Source organism: Denticeps clupeoides, chromosome 3, assembly GCF_900700375.1.
Source record: "Denticeps clupeoides chromosome 3, fDenClu1.1, whole genome shotgun sequence".
In the NCBI taxonomy this organism is placed as follows: Eukaryota; Metazoa; Chordata; class Actinopteri; order Clupeiformes; family Denticipitidae; genus Denticeps; species Denticeps clupeoides.
The window spans coordinates 12,168,229-12,187,654 of NC_041709.1; the positions used below are offsets into that span (position 1 = coordinate 12,168,229).

A 19,426-nucleotide genomic window follows, 5' to 3' on the forward strand; every position below is an offset into this window, starting at 1 on the left:
TTTATTAATTTTTTTTTTCCCAGCAACTAGACAGAATGCTTTAGAAAGGAAAAAGGTTTTCCTGTTGACAGCAAGACCCATACATAATGACACTTGAGATTATGCATGACCTAATATTTCTAAATGAATAAAGAAGACCTTGCCATGACTTGGATCTAACGATGAGCAAAAGCTCGCCCTCACCGTGAAGCATGTTGGAGGGAGTATAATGGTGTCGGGCTGCTTTCCTGAGGGCCCCACAACTTATAACCATTAAGAGTGATGCAACTGCCAGGGAGACAGCAATCTGAGGACTTCAATCTGAGCTCCCCTACTCCAAATTGTGGGTCTTGGACATGTCCCAAATGGAGGGAGTTTATCAGTAGAAGAATGTGTTTTAGTACGGCCCAGCAAATATTAATCCCATTGAACTGCCTTGGCTGGCTGTTCATGCCAGGAGCCAAAACTCAAGGAACAGAGCAGCATAGCCCCTCATTTCTAACCTGGTTTTATCACACCATAAACCTTAGTGATCGTAATGTCTTAGTTGTAGTAGAATTATAGAAATGTTCTTCACCCTTCTCCCAAAATTGTGTGTTTGTTCGATTCATATCATTTATCATTTTATACATGTATGAATGCGTCTCTAATAGGTTCTCATGCATTTTCAGCGTGTGCATGATTCATGAGATTCCAATACACAGATCATAAATACAGGTCATGCATATGCATACAGTATGACACATTTTGGGGGAAAATAACTATTAATCCATAAAGCTTTAATACAGCCTGACCTATATTTGAATAAATGTGTGACTGTGTCTGGACGCGGCCCTGTGTGGGGAGTTGTTTTGGGGGAGGGGCATGCAGGGGCAAATTAAAGACATGACATAAAGATAAAGACTGCAGTTGTCTTTCTTATCTGAATAAATTTACTGTGCAAGTGAAGGAAAAAAAAAAAAGTTCAAATGTTGTGATCAGAGGGATTTTTTAGCCCCGATGCTGTGCCGATCCGCCTCTGGTCCGTTTAAACAATGCCCCAGTGTGTTCACATGGACACAAGCTGCAGGATAAATAGCTGCCTGTCATCCATGTTTCCTCCCTTTACCTCACCGGCCAGAACCCCCCACCCACCCACCCACCCACAGCCCCCCATCATGCTGTGCACGGGCCGGAAGCAGAAGCAAAACCATTGTGGAGGGGAAGCCATTGGAGTCTTCCTGTTATGACAGGAAATGCAATCAAATGTGTTTCCTGACCCCTCATGCAAAGCCAGGGCTAACCGTTGACCTTTCCCCCTTCCCCCTCGCACTTTTCCTCGTAGGCCCACGTAAATTCAGAGGAGCCCTTTGTGCGAGTGCCGGCTGTGGAGAACGTGTTTACCTGCTGGCAGCGGCGCCCCGTGCGCCGTATCTGCTGTACTATCTATAGCAGCAGCGGTGGAACGTGTGCGAGGCGCATGGCAGCGGGCGTCCTGCGAGCATGTGCGCTTGTGCTTTGGTGTAATCGAAGTCATGCGGAGGTGCGAGTGTGCGAGCTGCGAGCGGTGGGGGTGCCAGCGTCACCCTGCTGGTGTGGGTTTGTTTGCGACGCCGCATGTGACGTCCGAACACAGGATCAGAAAGGCACACGGCCACCTAGCGTCTTTTGATCCAGTGGGATCCTCCGCCGCAGATTAGCCTCTCGGGGACCTCGTGTAATCTCGTGAAGAAGGGATTTGCTGAAGATCCACTCCACCCACGACGTTCATTGTAGGACGGATTCGGCTGTTTACTCACAAATTCCCAAACTGCTCTCAGCCCTGTATCTCACGTAGTCGTCTGCGAAGAGGCCGTCGGCAGCCAGTGTGAACTGCTGGTTTTGTGCCTAGGTGTCACGGGGCTGCCATTGGCCAGAGCAATAGCACAAACCCAGCAACCCAGGACTCAATTTATGAAGCTTGCCGGGCAGAATTTCACCTTGAACGCCTCCCGGTCTAAATTTGGCACGGCACAGAGAGCGCTGAGAGTCGTCTTGCCAGTTAAAACGTTGTGTTTGGGAGCAACAGGGCCATCCATGGCAGTAATCAGAATGCACTTGAGTAACGCATTTCTTTTTTTTTTTTTTTTCAAAAATCATTTATCATTTTTCGATTTACTGAACTGTTTTCATTTCTTTAAATCTGTACGCACATATTGTTGCACTCTTAAACATACTTCATATATCACCATTACACCACGGACAGAAGGTTTAGTGACGTGACTGTTCTCCGTCTCTCTCAGGTAACGTTTACGAAGAGGAAGTTTGGGCTGATGAAGAAGGCCTACGAGCTGAGTGTGCTGTGCGACTGCGAGATCGCTCTCATCATCTTCAACAGCACCAACAAGCTGTTCCAGTATGCCAGCACTGACATGGACAAAGTGCTGCTGAAATACACCGAGTACAACGAGCCCCACGAGAGTCGGACTAATTCAGACATTGTCGAGGTGAGGGACCCTCAACTTTCTGCTTGCATTGCAAAAGATCTTCCCTCATCACCACTACCAGGGCAGTACAGTATTATGTATATACACCAGCATGTAGAGTAGAACGCACCGTATAACATGACAAAATGTCATTACCATGTATTTATACGCTGCAATAACAAAAGTGTGACCTCGGGTAGTGAAACATCGTCTGATTTTGTGCGCTGCGGAGCGATTACGCCAAAGAATGACGCCAGTGTTGCTCACAACCCACTTCACTCCGGTTGTGTTTGTCTCTCCCTCGGAGAGGCATGGCGCAATATGGGCCTTGCGACATGAGCCCGGCACATGGCAGCCGAGCCCGTAAGCTGGACTCAAGGCAAGCCAAAGGACAGGAGATGAAGACTTTGTCTGATTCCGTCAGCACGCTGTTATGCAACAGGTTTAAAAGGACGAGGCAGGTGCCAGTGTCCAAGGCAGGTGGTCTGCACAGGGAATTAAGTTCCCGCTGGCTCGTCGCTGCCACCTTTTTTTTTTTTTTTTTTTTCACGACACGTGACTCCTTTGGAAAGGTCACAGAGTGGGAGGTGAGCTCGGATTTTTGGGAAATCTTGCACGGCTTGCAGGGAAGAGGGAAATTCAAAAGTTCCCAGCGTTTTGATGAATGCAGGCCATGGCTGTCCCACTGGGAGTGCTGGGAAAAATGCTTTTGGTGGAAAAGTCCCCTACTCCAGTCTAAAAAATAGAAGCGAACGTTGACGCACATGGGATTGCCAAGCTGCCTGAAGGTGCCTCACAAACAGGTCCTGTTTAATAAAATTTGTGTTTATTATAATATGAATATGAACATTAGTATGAATTTTGTATGCATCTGTAGGTTCTGGGCATATTAAACAAATCAGTAATTGCCAATTAGCTAAGCACAGGCGAAGACACATCCTTGTGCTTGTACTGTAATCTCTGGATTGGTTTCTGTTAATGCCAAGTAAATGCAAAAGCGAAGCGGGCGCCCATGTGGAGTTGAGACCTGCAGGTGCCTGCCTGTGCCGTCTAAGGTGAGGATGTGCGGTGGGGTAATTGGCAAATAGTTAAGACAGTTGCACGGCACGTCTGACTGCTGGCAACAACGCCAGACTCCAAATCTCACAGCCCCCCCCCCTGCCAAGGCAGCAAGGAACAACGATAATCCCGTATCCTTCATTAGACTAATCTGAAAATGCTCCCTATAATCTCCCGAACTGTCGGCGCACGCTGCCACCGCATACCTCGCCCCGCGAGGAGCTCTGAATGAGCCAGGGCGGGGAGGGGGTGAAGGAGAGGAGAGGAGAGGAGAGGAGGGAAAGTCCGTTAATTATTTCCAAAGGTCGCGCTGTTAATGACTACCTGCCCTGCTAATGAGATTCCGCAAAGCTCCCGTCTTATGATGGCCGACCTCTTGTATGTTCGTGCGCTCGAAGGCAGCGGAGGGGACAGCTTTTCATTTCATATGCCTTAGATGTCGGGCACCCACACGGCACTCACAGACGCTCCCCCGAGCATCTGGCAAAGTGATATTATTCCGAGTGTAAAAATGCCGGCGAACCCACAGCACTGGCTCGGTCTTAGGCTGATTTGCCGCAAACCTTTTTCCTCTTGCTTAATTGAGATAATTTGTCTTCATGTACTTGCATGCCAAACCCTTCTTATGCAGCCAGAACCTTTTTCACTTGCTCTCAGTTCACTCAGAGTTCTCCTTGTTACGATTCCTGATAAAACACACGCGCAAAGTAATATTGTCAAGTTCTCAGTCATGGTAAGACGTGTGACAATGGGTTAGTTATTTTGAATGATTGTGTTTTTGACCTGACATCCAGACTTTTTAATTCACCCTGATAAGGAAACATGGACAGCAATATTTGCAGCTAAAAAGTAATATATGTGATGCAAATCTGACACAGGATTTTTGTAATTTGTCAGGAAGAGAGAACTAGATGTATGGACACCCTACCTTGTCGGCGTCCTTGACTTTGATTAAAGATTAAGGCTTAAAGCAGCTTTGTTGCTCTAGCAATAGCATCACTAACACAAGATCCATTTTCTGCTATTAAAACTGTCAAATATATCTGTATTTTTATTATATTTTCATTGAATATTGTGACATGGTAAATTGTAAATGAAATATTTCAGTAACAATGATGTCACAATACTGACAAATGTCCTATGCTCAATTCATTTGCATGAAATGGTGATGTGTGTAAATTTAATATCAATTTCGAAGTAAATGGGCTGCCTGCATTTTTCAGGTGCACATAGAGAGGAAATATTTAGACGCCGAGTACAGTTTTTTGGGCACTCCACCTGAATCAGCCTTAGGCAAAAATAAAATTTGCCCAACTGAGCTATTGAGACTACGTCATTTACGCTAAATGAAGTTTTATTTACTGCCACAATCTTCAGGATATTTTATTTAAAAAGACCAGATCATTTCCCTGTAATAGGTCTAAATATGTATTATAGTCAGCTTTATTTTTTTGTCATAATTCAGTTTCTGCCAATTAGCCTATACATCTAAACAATAGAGATAAATATAATGTATGGATATGTTGAATTTGGCCCCACCCCTATTCATTCTTTTCTGCCAGAGTGTCAACAAGTAAACACCTTATATAGGGGCTGAAAAAGCCAATGTCAGCCAGTAAGGAGAAGGGGAAAAAACTGTAAAATATAACATGTCCATGAAGAAAATATTTGCCTCACAAAGATCAGCTCAGCAGGAATTTGACCAAATAGAGTCTCCTTTGTTTTGCTTCCCCCCTTTTTTTCCTCGGGGGGGTGGGGGGCTGGGTTAACACGGGTTTACTGCTTCACTTAGTAACAGCTTGTTGTATTTTGCGCCGCCGCTTGCCTGGGAGTGCGGTTATTTATAAAACGGAGAACTTTTGCATTCTTCCGCCCGTCCCCGTCCCCCCCCTCGCCCTCTGAGCCCCGGCCTCCGACTCTCCGGCCGAAAAACAGCTGAGCGTCTCGGCAAGGGCCGAGCTCAAATGAGGAGCAGACGCTCGACCCAGGAGCCAAAAAAGCCCTCGCTCCCCTCCGTCCGCTCTGTGTGTTTTGTATCCCTCCCCACGAAATGCCTGAAAACCGGTAGTTTTCTAAAAATAGAAAGCGGCACGGCTAAAAATAGCACGGGCTTGCAGTCGTGCCAAGGAAAATGGAGAAGAATAGGCGTGGAGTGGAGAAGCTGGGAGGAACAGTGCTGATGATGGAGCGCCGTGTGCAGCCACAGACAGCCTGAGAACATCATGGATTTTAACATTTATCACCTATCATTTTTTACTCATTAACCAAACTGAAAGGTGTCATTATTTGTGATTGTCTTTATTTTGTCATTTAAGTATGTCCATCTATTCATGCAATGTAAAAGTAGCATTAAAAAGTACACATAGATTATATATGCACTTCAATTCAATAGTTTAGGGCCATTTGCAAATGTCCCCCATAGTAGCTCAAACATTTCTAATGATGTAATGTTGTAAATGGCTGTTGATGAAAGGAACCTTATCAGCAAAACTAGTCTCGAATTCCACTAATTATTAATACAATTTTTATTGAACAGTAATGTATATAGACCAATTTTAATGACGAAAAACATGTTTTAACACAATATTGCAAAATTTCACACTTTGTCTGTGAGGCGAAGTGTATAGGAGAATATGGCAGAGAGGGTTGTTTACTGTTTCTGGGACGCACTCCCACTGTCCACTCTATGGTGCTCCGTGGTCCACTCTGTGTGGGAGTTTTCCATCAGGAGCCCATATGGGCCGTTCAGGGCAGGGAAAGTGGCTGCTGAGCAACAAAGGCCAGTTATGTGTCGCGGCTTCTTTCCTGCCATGATGTCCTTGATAAGGAGAGTTTCAGACAAAAGCTGTTAATTGACAGGCAGAGCGGTGGGGGCTGGCGCCGCTCTCTCTCCCCCTCTCCCCGTCGGGACACTCTTACGTGCTCGCTGCTCACTGAGTCAGTGCCCGGTCTGGTGACTGTGAAATATTGGGGCCCATAAGAGCCCATTATTTGGCTACAGTAAGGGGCATTGTGCAAGAGAGGCCAGATCAGTGGATATTTACCATGAATAACCATACTGTCTGCAGCACCCGGAATACGGCAATCCCAAAAAACGCCGGCTACAACAATCACCTTATACATTTCATGTAAAGTCTCTTCACCAGAGGGAACCACTGATCCCCAAACCTCCCAGAAGCACCTGAGATGGAATTAAATCTTCTCAAAATGTATGTATTCAGATCAACTTTTTAAACCCTTGAAGTCTTTTTGGTTTACAGTACTGGTGGAGAAGAAAAAAAAAAAACTTAATTGCAAATGGGAAGCCTTCCGCTTCCTTTGGCTGGGTTTGATATCCAGGCCTCATTTGAGGTGAGCTCTGTTCATGCGATCCTGGCGGAGGAGCTGTAATTGCACACTCGGCTATGTTTTAATGCAGAGCGCGCCGCGCTCAACTCGAGCCTGTAAAATAGTGCTCCTTTGATTCTTTATTATAGGGGACCAGAAGCTTCAAAGAAGATAAATTACCCATGAGTCCCCAGTGTGGCATTTTCCAAACAATGCCCAGCTGCTGCGGTTGGCGTGACTGGCGGATCGGAGGTCTGGAGGCCGGCCAGCCTGTGCCACGCAGTGGCAGCATGACCCGACGGGGGCCAGGAGCTGGCCGCAGGTCGGCCCGCGTGGCCCTGAAATGATTCTGGCACGTCCGTGGCCACGGTTAATAAAACAGTGACCTCTCCTCTGCCTCGCCTGTCCTGTACCACCCATCTGCTTCCGATGAAAAGCACGAGTTCTGCGCCACGCTTGATGTGTAAGGCAGCACATGCCAACCGCCATCACTCTCAGATCTCAGATGCGTTCGCCTTTTCGTTTGTGACGAGGCAGGGTGAATTTGGCGGTGAACCCGGGTGGATTAAAGGTCCCGCCGTGGAGGGGTACAGCCGGGTAGTCACGTTTGCGCTTTAATAAGACTTCCATGTCCTTGTCTGTGGCGTGAGTCACGGCGTCCGAATATTTTCCACTTCGGGAAAGTTGTTGCACAGCCTTGAAGTGGCGGGTTTTACATCGCCACTTGAATGCCGTTCCACCGAAACGAAACAGGGAGGCTTTTAATCGGTGCCCCCGGATTCTTTGAAGGGGCCGAATGTGGTCACCTGGCTGTGCCTTGGATGTGGCGAGCGTGCCTGCGTGTGTTCTGCCTGTCCATTGTCTCACCAGTATAAAGGGCACAAAGCGATGCCCCTCCGACCGCGCCCCCTGTTTAATAACCCCCCTCCGGCAGAAAGGACCACACCGCCGGCCATCTACGTGCGGTGTCAGGGACCACCCGTATTGGCGGCCGAGCTCAGGGCCTCACAGCGATCGGGGGAAGGGCGTCGGCGGACGAAGCAGCCAGTCAGCTGTTAACCGCAAAAAGGCACGGAGACTGCGGGGTCAGCTGGGCCCCCGCCCCGCCCCGCCCCGCCCCGCCAGCGTGACACTTCTGAACCACCTGCCACAGAACATACAGTACAGGACTCCATTTCTCAGCTGAAGGTTACTGACTGTCAGGGCTATGTAGGACGCCGTGTCTACACCCTGACAGACTGGGGGCTGCCTGTGCCAGGTGGGAGAGCGCCGCAGCGCTGGTTTAATTAGGAGCAAGCCTCCAAAGGGTTGGGAGGACTGGGAGAGAGCGAGCGGAGGCACCAATCCAAAGCTCCCACTTTAAAAGAACCTCTGGCACACTTACTCGATGTGCCAAATCACTGAGCCACTCGTGTCTAAAGGGGCAATTTCGACATCCTCTCTTCAGTGCGTGATCCCTGTAAACTGGAAAGGAGGCTTGGCGACCTGTTGCCACCCAGTGCATCCTGATCTCGGGGGGACTGGGGTGACCTCTGAGTTCAGTGGCATGTGTTGCCCATGCCAGTCTAGATGTTTAGTCTGCTGATGTCAGGGCCGCGTTTTGCACTCGCTGTTACTAAAGCTGGAGGGAATGAGGGGAGTACGCGGTGGGGCGGGGTGCGGGGTGGGTTCAGAGTGGGTGCTGGAGGCATCAGCGGGCCACAGATGGTGCAACACGGGCCTCATGGATGGGGAAGGGGGTTGTTGGGTGGCGTCCTGGCGGACGGAAAAATAGCCTTCTACGGCCATGGCCGAGATCCTGGCCTGTGATTGGCTGTCGACCAGCTCTTCCCTTCCCCTTCGGCGAGGGGGGCAAGGCTTTTGTTGACAGGTGCAAACTCCACTGACAGGTGGGGATGTCTTGAATGAGTGACATTGCTGCTGGCCAGTGCAGCGACTGCGTGCTGCGCGGCAAAGTGCTGAGGCCGTGCAGAAAGCCAAGCCAAACCACATGCCTCCACCCCCCACCCCATATTCAACGCCTGCGCATTGCGCTCCAGCGTGGCTCCGAGGGACGCTGTCCCCTGCTCCCCTGGTGGAGGTCCCAGATACTGGGGGATGGAGAACCACTCAGCCGTCTCAACTTGTTCTGCTGCTAGTGTATTTTTTTTCTGATACAATTGTAATCCAAAACACTCTAAGAAACGTGTTATTTCAAATGAAACGTAGTGCAGAAGTACAGTCCAATTATGACGCAGTTAACAGAAATCAAAGGTTAAAAGGTACATATTAGGAGCTGAAGAGTTTTGACATTTCAATCACGTAATTAGCCTCTGAATGTCAGCGGTGTGCTCTGCACTGTTGATTGTGTGAGATTGTGCCGCCACGGCCCTGCTATCACACGGAAACCGCACCCCCTCCAGCTGCGGTAGCTAATTTCCATGATGCTGGGTGGTCGAGAAAAAAAGGTTCCGATTCCTGCTCTAACATAGCCCCCGTGTGGTCATGCTGGAGATTACACACAGAAGTCTTTCTTTTAGTCTTTATATGTATTATTTTATATATGCATACACACACACACACACACACATGTATGTATGAATGTAGATATACTCAATGTGAAATCCGGGTGAATGTCCTAAGTAAATTTCCTTCTGTAGTTTATATATCTATATGTGGCTGCTGTCTGTGCAGACTCTGCGGAAGAAAGGACTAAATGGCTGTGACAGTCCTGATATCGACGCAGACGACTCCGGACACAGCCCAGAGTCGGAGGACAAATACCGCAAAATCAACGAGGACATCGACCTGATGATCAGCAGACAGAGACTGTGTGTAAGTACTTCCTGCCTCTCTTCACGCTTTTCTAACTTTGGATTTGTTCTCTTCTATGCTGATGAACTCCACAACACGTCAGACGAGGGGTGTAGATGAGATAGAGCATGAGGCTAAATGTACTGTGCTGAAAGATGGCTCTAATCGCAACATGGACATGATTGACCTGATATTAATACTACCTGTCTGGATGTATAATATATATAATATAAATAAAAGAGTGGACAGCAAAATGGCACAATTGGCTCCGGGTTCCAGGTTTGTGCAAGTCACATGATAGAAATGTCAAAATGTCCTCTTTATCACTGAATTCTCCAAGCACTTGGGGCTCAGTCAGACTATTTGGATTTTGTTTAAGAAAAAAGTGAACACTGGCTAAACTTAAAAAAATTGAAGCAATCTGTGACACCTAAAATTTAAGCATTGACGTAAGGTAAATAAACCAATCACACTGCCGTAACTTGTCTATTTACATTATGTCAATGCTAAAATGTTACGTTTAGCCAGTGTTTACTTTTTTCAGTGTATGGATTCATGAAAAAAGTAAACCGTAGCTGTTGATTGTTTAAAGGTCCCCTGACCTTTGTGATTATTGAACATTAATAATAAGAGTTCCCCAACATAATAAGAGTTCCCCTACCCTGTCGATGGTTCTGCGGTGGCTAGATCGAGGGCATGGTGGACTTGGAGCCTGGTGGTATGAGCACACGCAGGTCCGATAGGTGTAAAGTGTGCTTTGGCCATTCTGCCTCACCATTCAGAGAGCAGCATCTCAGACGCCTGGAATTTGTTCCCTTATGTTGTCACAAGGATATTTCTTTTTTCCTGTTTGTGCCAAACATTGTGGTTGGTGAGTGGTGTTGATGACGCATTTTCTGAGAATGCCTGCTCAACTTCTATAGGCCGCTCTCCTCATCCCGCCTCTCTCCTCCTCATTAGCATTTAAAGGTACAGACACCGAATCGGCGTGTCCTGGGGAAATCTCTTTGTGGAACTATATAAAAGTGGCTGTAGTTCTGCAACAAGGCTGAAGTTCGGAAAGAGACTTCAGATACAGTATTAGGGGACCAATAAGACCTACATAAAGCAAAAAATAATTTCATGTCAGGGGACCTTTAATACGTTTTTTTCTCATTACAGTAGTTAAAAAAATATTCGTTTGCTCTAAGCTGTCTAATTTATGCTTATTCAGTAAAATAGTTTTTTTACATTACTATAATAATGCTGACAGCAGGTTTGTTTGGTTTATTCACATTAATGCGATGCTAAATCATTTGACAGATTACTTCATTTTTTTATTTTAGCCAGTGTTCACTTTTTTTTCAGTGTAATAGTCTCAAAAGTTTCTCATGTCTACATTGCAGGCTTAATTTTGTTTTCTTCCAAATTGCATCTTCCCAGCAGGCAATTCCACCTTCTAACTACGACATGCCTGTGTCCATCCCAGTCAGCAATCCCAACAGTCTGATTTACAGCCATCCAGGTGGTTCCCTAGGCAACCCCAACCTACTGCCCCTGGCCCACTCCACCCTGCAGAGGAACAGCATGTCCCCTGGAGTCACCCACCGGCCCCCCAGTGCAGGCAACACAGGTACCGGAGTCCCCTCAAACCATCACAGACCGGAATTTATTATTTATTAATTTAGCAGCGAACAAATTCTTGAATGTGCTTGAATGTGCACAAATGCATTCACGATTCCTGTTGTCAGACCCTTTCAACTGCGGTGTATAGATAGGATTACAGGGATCTGTTTTTTTTGCAGGCATAGACATCTTTTATAATTTGAAAATTTGCTCAGCACATCTTCTGAGGTTCTCCCTTGGTTTAGCACATGCCTCGGAGGGCCATCTGGCATCTTGTGAAGGAACTCCCATCTTTCAACCATTAAGAAAAAGTTTTATTTTATTTTTATTTTGACTCCCATTTTATCGCTTTTGAAACCCTCGGGCCTGTGGTGCATGTTTTATTGAGAGGAAGTGTGGTCAGACCAGGATTTTTCCAAACACACAATCTGTCGACGTTTCACTCTGCGTGTGTGTGTGTGTGTGTGTACATATTGAGGAAGTGAGAGGGAGGACGATGGAGAGAGTGACAGGGAGAGACAGTCTGTGGTGACATATGTGTGGGTAGTTAAATCCCTCTGTCGGTTTGTTATTGTTGCCTAAAAGATCTATTTTGTCCTTTGGTTGGAGGCCGGCAAACCGCAGCATGATCCCTGTCATTATCCTTGGATTCATCGTACAATTTGCTTCGTATTACAGATGCAAACCTAAATATGAGTCTTGGCACGGCCAAAGATTCCTCAAACCAAGCAGGACTTTGAAACATTTTTTTTGGACAGTCCCGTCCCCCCTTTTGCAGTAATTTCCATAGAGACGAGCGTTGCTTGCGGAGACAGGTTGGATTACCGACAGAGGTTTTCTTTGCGCCGTGCGCTGCCCCGCCGTTGAATGACGCCGGAGGATGTGAATGTTGAGTGACTCGTCTCAGTTTTGTGTAATGAGGAAGTCATCTGACGTCCCCCGATGTTTTCCCTGTCAGTTTGGCTTAACGTCTCCTGTCTCACCTCAGGTGGCCTCATGGGTCCAGATATGACCAGTGGAGTGGGCACCAGTGCTGGTAAGAACGATGTATGTGTTTGTTATGCATGTCGGTTCGGGCTCTCATATATAAATACTGACCCACTTCATTCAACTCAGAGCTGCGCTTTGGTGGGGTTGGTTCCTCTCCGGATATTTGCCCAGTAGATCCTGCTGTAGGACATTGTGGTAAATGGCTGCAAATGGTGTATTTAAAAAGGCCCCTGAAGAAAAACACACTGTATTTGAAGTCTGATATAATGACAGCCCTGGCATGTAAGCAGAAGCAAGAATTTACGCCACGGTACATCAAGCACATATCATACAGGAGGGGCATACGTTGTGTTACTTAGTCATCAGGATTGGTTAAAGAAATCTGATATATCGTTTTTAAAATAGAATTTATTATGTGTAAAGTGACAAATTCATTGTTTTTGTCTCAGTGAGCAATGGAAGAAAGAAACTAATAAAATTACAAAAATTACACACTAATTTCCCACTAGTGCATTAGTACATTGATCTATGTGTAGCAGTGAGATATGGTTTTGAATATGAATGCAAAGGAAGCTTTATTGTTGTTGTAGTCATACATCAAAACTTTATTGTGTCTGTCAGAGACACACAAATACAAATATGTACAATTTAATTTCAGTAGAAACTGTTCTATGAAAATCGATATTTACTGATCCAAGATTATTCAGAATGCTTCCACAAGTAACGTTAATGCTGCTATGCAAACGGCAGCCAGAGTAACTGCATCTGCACTCACCACTTTCGTTTACTCAGTAAACCGATAGAAGGTGAGTGCATTTCACAAGGCAACAGAATCAGCAAAATGGCCCCATACAGAGGCCTGCATGTAGGTAACTACAAAAACCTGCATGTAGGTAACTACAAAAGGCTCAGTGCAGGTAGCACGTAAAAAGTAGACAAGGACATCAGAGTAATGGTACATTCTTTTACTTGTCTTTTAGCATTGGTGTAATGTCAATTAACGGGTTACCTCAGGCTTGATTGGTCTATATACATTACAGCAATGCTAAAATAATCATTTTAAACTTTTAAACTAAGTTGTCTCAATTATGCTGAGTAATCATTTTTTTTAAATGGAGGGGAACTTTTGCCGTTTCTGGGAATATTTTGGCATGAGGGAGGAAGTGTTTAGACATTTAAACTTCTGTTTAGACTTCAAGACAGAAACAAAAATGGGATCATTGGAACATTGTTAGTGAGAGCAAAGTCTTTAATATTTGCATTACATACATCATATGTGTCACATTGTTGGGAACAACATGAATTGATTGTAATGTAGTTTTGCCATGAACAGTGGTCCCCTCACATTGTCACACTGTCACACTAGGAAACGGTTATGGAAACCACCGCAACTCCCCTGGTCTGCTGGTTTCTCCAGGAAGCATGAACAAGGGCATGCAGGCCAAGTCCCCACCATCCATGTCCATGAGCATGAGCAACCGCAAGCCGGACCTGCGTGTGCTCATACCACCAGGCTCCAAGTCCACCATGCCCTCGATTGTAAGTCATCTGTCCGTCTCCACCGGCCTCTCTCTCCCTTCACACCTCACCAAACACCTTGGGCCCTCAGATTCACATATTCTGCGCTACTGATTGAATAAATTTAAGTCTCACTATGCTTTACATTAGTAAATGCAGATATCTGCAGAAAAGAGTTTTCCGAAAAAAAATGATGTAGGAATCTTCTGATGTCGTGGGGTGTTTGGCCATCTGCACACATTCCTTCGTTATTCTGACACAGCCCATTATCAATAGAACTAACCATTATTCAATTGCTTTTAATGCTTCCAGTCAGAGGATGCTGATATGTTGTTGGTAAGTAGTCCAGAACTTTGTTAGTGGCCTCTTTTTTTAACAAGATATTCTAGTGGAATTGGCCTGTGTTAACCCTCCATGAGATATTGTGCACCAGGAGGTACAAACAGTAAAATTTGTATTACTAAATAATGTAGCTCATTTTAGGGTTAGTAGAAATACTTGGAAGCACTTCATTGTCATCTTGAGATACCCAACACTCCAAATATATAATTGCAGAAAGGAAAAAAATATTTCCAAATGCTGAAAATTAAAATGCTGATGCTAGTGATTCCCTAAAAAAATTTCCAGGAAAATACTAAATATATAAGTTGTTCTCAGGGTCTGTGATTTCTTACCTAAGTCTTACCAATGGGTTTTTCATCCTCTCACCAACCACACCAGAACGGCTTCATTTTCACTTCCATGTTGCCAAGGGGACAGTGTTGGGGTTTCCATGGCCACAGCTAGACCTTAGAAGGAGTGATACCGTAATGATAGATGAGGGTGGATAGTGCGTTATTGTATGTGAGATGGGTAATTACTAGTTTTTTACCCCATGGGACCTTATATATGCTGCTATGTATATTTGCTACTGCATGTTTACAGTATCTTTATACTCACAATGCTGCTTTGTCTATGTGTGTAATCCACAGAATCAGAGAATAAACAACTCACAGTCTGCCCAGTCTCTGGCCACCCCTGTGGTTTCTGTAGCTACGCCCACGCTGCCTGGGCAGGGAATGGGTGGATACCCGTCTGCCATCTCCACCTCCTATGGTACAGGTGTGTAGTCCAGCACAATCGAAACATTCATTCTAGCGTTTAGGACTGTAAACCATATTCACAGTGGCATTTTTGTGCATTATTACATCTTCAAAGACCAACAGTGGATTAAACTCTACATACTACATAATCTATCTGGCAGAGAAAGCCGTGCTATAAAAACATAAAGGAAGAAGAAATGTCATTTGTCGAGTTAAACTCAATACACAGAATGTCTCAAAACAGAATACACTGTAAGTGTTGTAGTGTAATAGTGGTGTTTTTCTCTCAACAGCACCTTATGCATAATTAAAAATATGGAATAAATCAATTTAAATGGCCAGTTTCACTATTTTCACTATAAACATACTGAATGTTTCTATTTTGCCACAAGATGGCGCCATTGCAAAATGAATGGCGCTACTGGTCCTGGGAGTGAAGAGGATGTTGATTGCTTGTATTCTCTCCCCAGAATATTCTTTGAGCAGTGCAGACCTGTCCTCTCTGTCAGGTTTTAACAGCTCAGGGTCTTTGCACCTGGGCTCCATGACCGGCTGGCAGCAGCAGCATCTTCAGAACATGCCGCACTCGTCCCTCAGCCATCTAGGGTGAGGCCCGCGACTCTCTGCAGACACTCCTTTTGGCTTTAGCACCTTGTAAAGATCACTTTTCGCTATAAAGACCATTTCTTCTGTTATCTTCTCACTGATGCTTACTTGGTATATCTTGGTGTATGTGTGTGTTGAAATGAGTAAGTGCAAACCCAGTCTGCTGCACCTCCTGTGGGATTTTCACATCATTTTCCGGCCAGTCGTGGTGTTTTGGACGCGTAAAGGAGGTGTAAGGCTGGGTTGAGAACCTCTGTGTGTTAAAATCTGTACGACCGCATGCCATTCCGCATCCTGTAACCAGGTTTCCTTTCCTCCCACAGAAATTGCACTAGCACTCACTTATGTCAGGGTTCAAATCTCTCCCTGCCCTCTGCTCAAAGCCTGCACATCAAGTCCGAACCTGTTTCTCCTCCTAGAGACCGCGCCGGGGCCACCCCCGGGGGCTACGCCGCCCCTCCTCCCCCGCCGCTACCTCCTCTCCCTCAGCAGCAGCAGCAGCAGCAGCTCCAGCAACAGCAGGCCCCTCACCGGCAAGACGCGGGCCGCTCGCCCGTCGACAGCCTGAGCAGCTGCGGCAGCTCGTACGAGGGCAGCGACCGCGAGGAGCACCGCGCCGACTTCCACTCGCCGCTGGGACTGCTGCGGCCCGCGCAGGAGGAGCGCGACAGCCCGTCCGTCAAGCGCGTGCGCCTGTCGGAGGGCTGGGCGTCCTGATCGCCCCGGCGGCGTCGCCAGGGCCGCGGCCGCGGCCCCCCGTGCTCCTCAGGGAGAGAGCTTTTCTATACATAGATTTCACTTTAGTATTCTATTATTATTTTTCTGGAGCGTGTGCCGTTATGTTATTATTACAGTTATATATAAGGTGCTGCAGCGTGGGGAAGGGTCGGAGGTTTAGTGACGGGTCGGGGGTGGCGGGTGGGGGTCATGCAATGCTTGTGCTGTGTGAGGAAAAAAACAAAAAAACCAAGTATATACTGTACACCCATATACGTAATGTACTGTATATGTGTGTATATATGCGAGCATACGCTTAAAAAAGAGAAGTCTGGTACTCTGTTTGGTAAAGCTAATTTTTAGTACAATAATATATATATGGCAGAATTAAATATGAAAGAAAAAAAAAATGCATGCATTGATGAGGGGCTTCCCTCAGCCCGAGCCCACAGTCGTCAGTGCTTAGATAACTTGCTGAAATATGTTACCACAGACATGGTTGTGTTGCAGGTTCAACGTATTTATGTACATAGAGGGTGAGGGAGGGGCTAAAACCTGCCAGGATTTGCAGATTTATTTACAGAAAATAAAAAAAAAAAATTATAATAAATAAAAGAGAGACGTTTTAATATGCAATGTTTTGAAAATCCGGTGCCCAGGAGAAGTGTGTTCCACTTGAAGTTACAAACATATACGTATTAAAAGAATGAAATATAAATGAGAATGTGCTGAATAAAAAATTGTATATGTTGTTCATTTTAAGATCTAAGAGCCATGTTGACACACTCTGGGCCATGTATTACATATCCCCGGTGGAAAGGATGTACTATACAGTTTTTTTTTTTTTGCTTTAATTTTCAACAATAGAAAAGATGCGAGTGAAAGAAGGAGGGAGGGGGGAAAATGCAGCGCATTTCTTCTTGACTATATGAGCCAGAATGTGATGAAGCTTCGCCAGAGAAGGTCACGGTAGTGGGCTTGGTCCCATGAAAGCCATAGAAACACACTGAAAGCCAACTTCCTCTTTATGTATCTTGCAAACTCTTTCCAAAGTTCGAAAAGCTCCACTTTTGTTTGAATTGTAACGATTGTCCGTAAACTTGAACAAGGCTGTAACCCTTACCCTTCCCATCCCATTTCCGGACAGAGGTGCGTGTGTAACTGGAATCAGGCCGTAAAGGGGTTTGGAAATTTGACCCCCCCCCCCAATCTCAGTCTAAGCAATGGCCAAATCTTTTTTTTTTTTTTTTTTACAAAGCAACAGAAACCTGAATCCACATTCACGTCCTTGCCCTTAGACAAGCAGTGCCTTAAAAGTTAGACTACCGAGCATTCAGGCCATCTTTCCATCTTTATCTGTTTTTTTTTTTTAATTGTTCCACACAATACCTATTAATTTTCAGTCGTTTTATAAAAACCTCCACCTCCAGCCACAAGCTATAAGTGGAAAAGTCCCTGTTCGGTTTACGGCCATTGGTTCCTAGTGGCTTTTTAAAACACACCTGACGTGTGTACAGTATATCGGATCTTCCTGCTGTTCCTTCTGTTGCTGGACTGCTGGCCTGCTCCCAGTTTTCGTGTGAATCTTTACGTAGGAAGCATGAGACACGGTGGCTCTTTAACCTTTTGACTTTGACAGTCATCTCTTCTTTTTCTTTGCCAGGCTGCAATAAATAGAACTCCAGTGTCCACGTGCTGTCGATGAAGGGCAGAGCCCATGATTATCTCATCAGATTGTATTTTTTTTTTTGTTCTAAATTAAAAAAGACCTGTTTTCAGTTATCGAGAGTGAATACAGACAGTTTTTTAAACACAAGGCACAGTTGCTATTACGACATGAAACCAAATCCACTGTAGTGTGCAAAGCTTTATACAATTAGTCCATTCAAAGTCTCCATTCATTTGACTTTTTTTTCCCCGTTTTCTTTGTTCCTTTGCTTGAGTTGTTGGTTAATTTTTTTCACGGTAAATCATCCGAAAGCCGTGACGTACCCACCCGAGTAGCTGTGATGATGAAACTGTCCTCTAATCCAGTCTGTATCGCTGTTTCATTTTTAAGAAAGCTGAACCCTCCCCCCCCGGCTTGATCGTGTTTGCAACCTTTAAAATGAATGTATCTCGAACTGAATTGTATTAATTTGATGATCGGTGTTTAGAATATAAATGATCCCGTTTCCACCAGCCTGAGTGCTTTATTTCTGTTTCGAGATGCGACATGGGGACGTTTTGCGGTAAATGTTTTGAAATTAAGAGGCTCACAGCGGCACAAGCTGGACTTTGTCGCCACTTGAGGACAAAATGTTACTGGGAAATAAAATATAAAAAATTATGAAGGAAAGAAAGACATCTTTCACCCCAAGGAAACACACTCGGCTGACGAGAGAAAATGGAAATGCTATTTGTATTTTGCAGACAATTCAGTAAAGTTACTGGCTCTCTTACCGTGTTTCTGCGTGCTTTCTTTACGTCTCTGCATATAGTTTTCTGCATATTTCACAATCACGGTCCATATAAAAAACAAAAAACAAATATATTTTCATTACTGCGACAATATCCCGTTTTTTAAAATCGCGTTTTTATTCAAATGAACATAAAAAAACACAAGGTCATTTCTGTTAGAAATATTCACAGCCCGTCTCGTAATTGGGATCCATATTAATTTGGAACACGATAATCGGACGAAATGACGTCGCAACATCCAACACAACCAGACAGCACTTGTCGGGGTATCAGGAGGGGGGAACAATCATATCTGTACAAATACAACAAGAACAACGTTGTGTCTCAATAAACACACATCCGAGTACGTGTGCCAGTAGTGGGGACGTACATTAAATGATAAGGGAGGGGGGGCGTGGTGACGGTCCCGTTCATCGCGGGCGGCGCAGTCTCGAAGTTTTTCTTCTTTCTTTCTCTCTTTTTTTTTTTAACAAAGAATGAAATTCCCGCACGTTTACAAAGAGCCGAGAGACAGACATCTTCGGACGTCGTCCAGGTTTTTTATTTCCTGTAGAGAACACGCGGCCCGAGGAGACGCACTGCGCCGCTGCAGCCCCGCCTTCGCCCGCCAGGTGTCGCCACGTCGCGATGGGCCGGAGCTTCGCGCGGCGCGGAACCTTCTAATTTCACCTAAACGTCGATATTATAACCGCGCGGCGACGAGATGTTATGTAATATAAATAGAAATTTTCATTTGGGAATTTTATTTCGCCACAGCGTAGCTTGCAGGCAAAAAAATATGTATTATACGTGCACTTCAAATGTACTGTACATGCAACTGTGTGTGTGTGTGTGTGTGTGTGTGTG

General features: G+C 45.5%; 1 protein-coding gene across 5 annotated transcripts in view; it reads left to right on the forward strand.

Moving 5' to 3' along the window:
• mef2ca (myocyte enhancer factor 2ca) overlaps nt 1–18,561 on the forward strand; it is a 33,254-nt gene extending 14,693 nt beyond the window's left edge. For 2 of the 5 annotated variants that reach the window (XM_028971690.1, XM_028971691.1), the window contains 8 exons: nt 2,241–2,444; nt 9,483–9,623; nt 11,025–11,214; nt 12,196–12,243; nt 13,564–13,736; nt 14,687–14,816; nt 15,268–15,403; nt 15,727–18,561. In XM_028971690.1, the coding sequence (XP_028827523.1) occupies nt 2,241–2,444; nt 9,483–9,623; nt 11,025–11,214; nt 12,196–12,243; nt 13,564–13,736; nt 14,687–14,816; nt 15,268–15,403; nt 15,727–16,120 (1,416 nt within the window). In that variant the 3' untranslated portion in view covers nt 16,121–18,561. The remainder of the gene's footprint in view (nt 1–2,240; nt 2,445–9,482; nt 9,624–11,024; nt 11,215–12,195; nt 12,244–13,563; nt 13,737–14,686; nt 14,817–15,267; nt 15,404–15,726) is intronic. The other 3 variants (XM_028971693.1, XM_028971692.1, XM_028971694.1) reach the window with 3 other exon arrangements.
• Nucleotides 18,562–19,426: the final 865 nt, after the last annotated feature.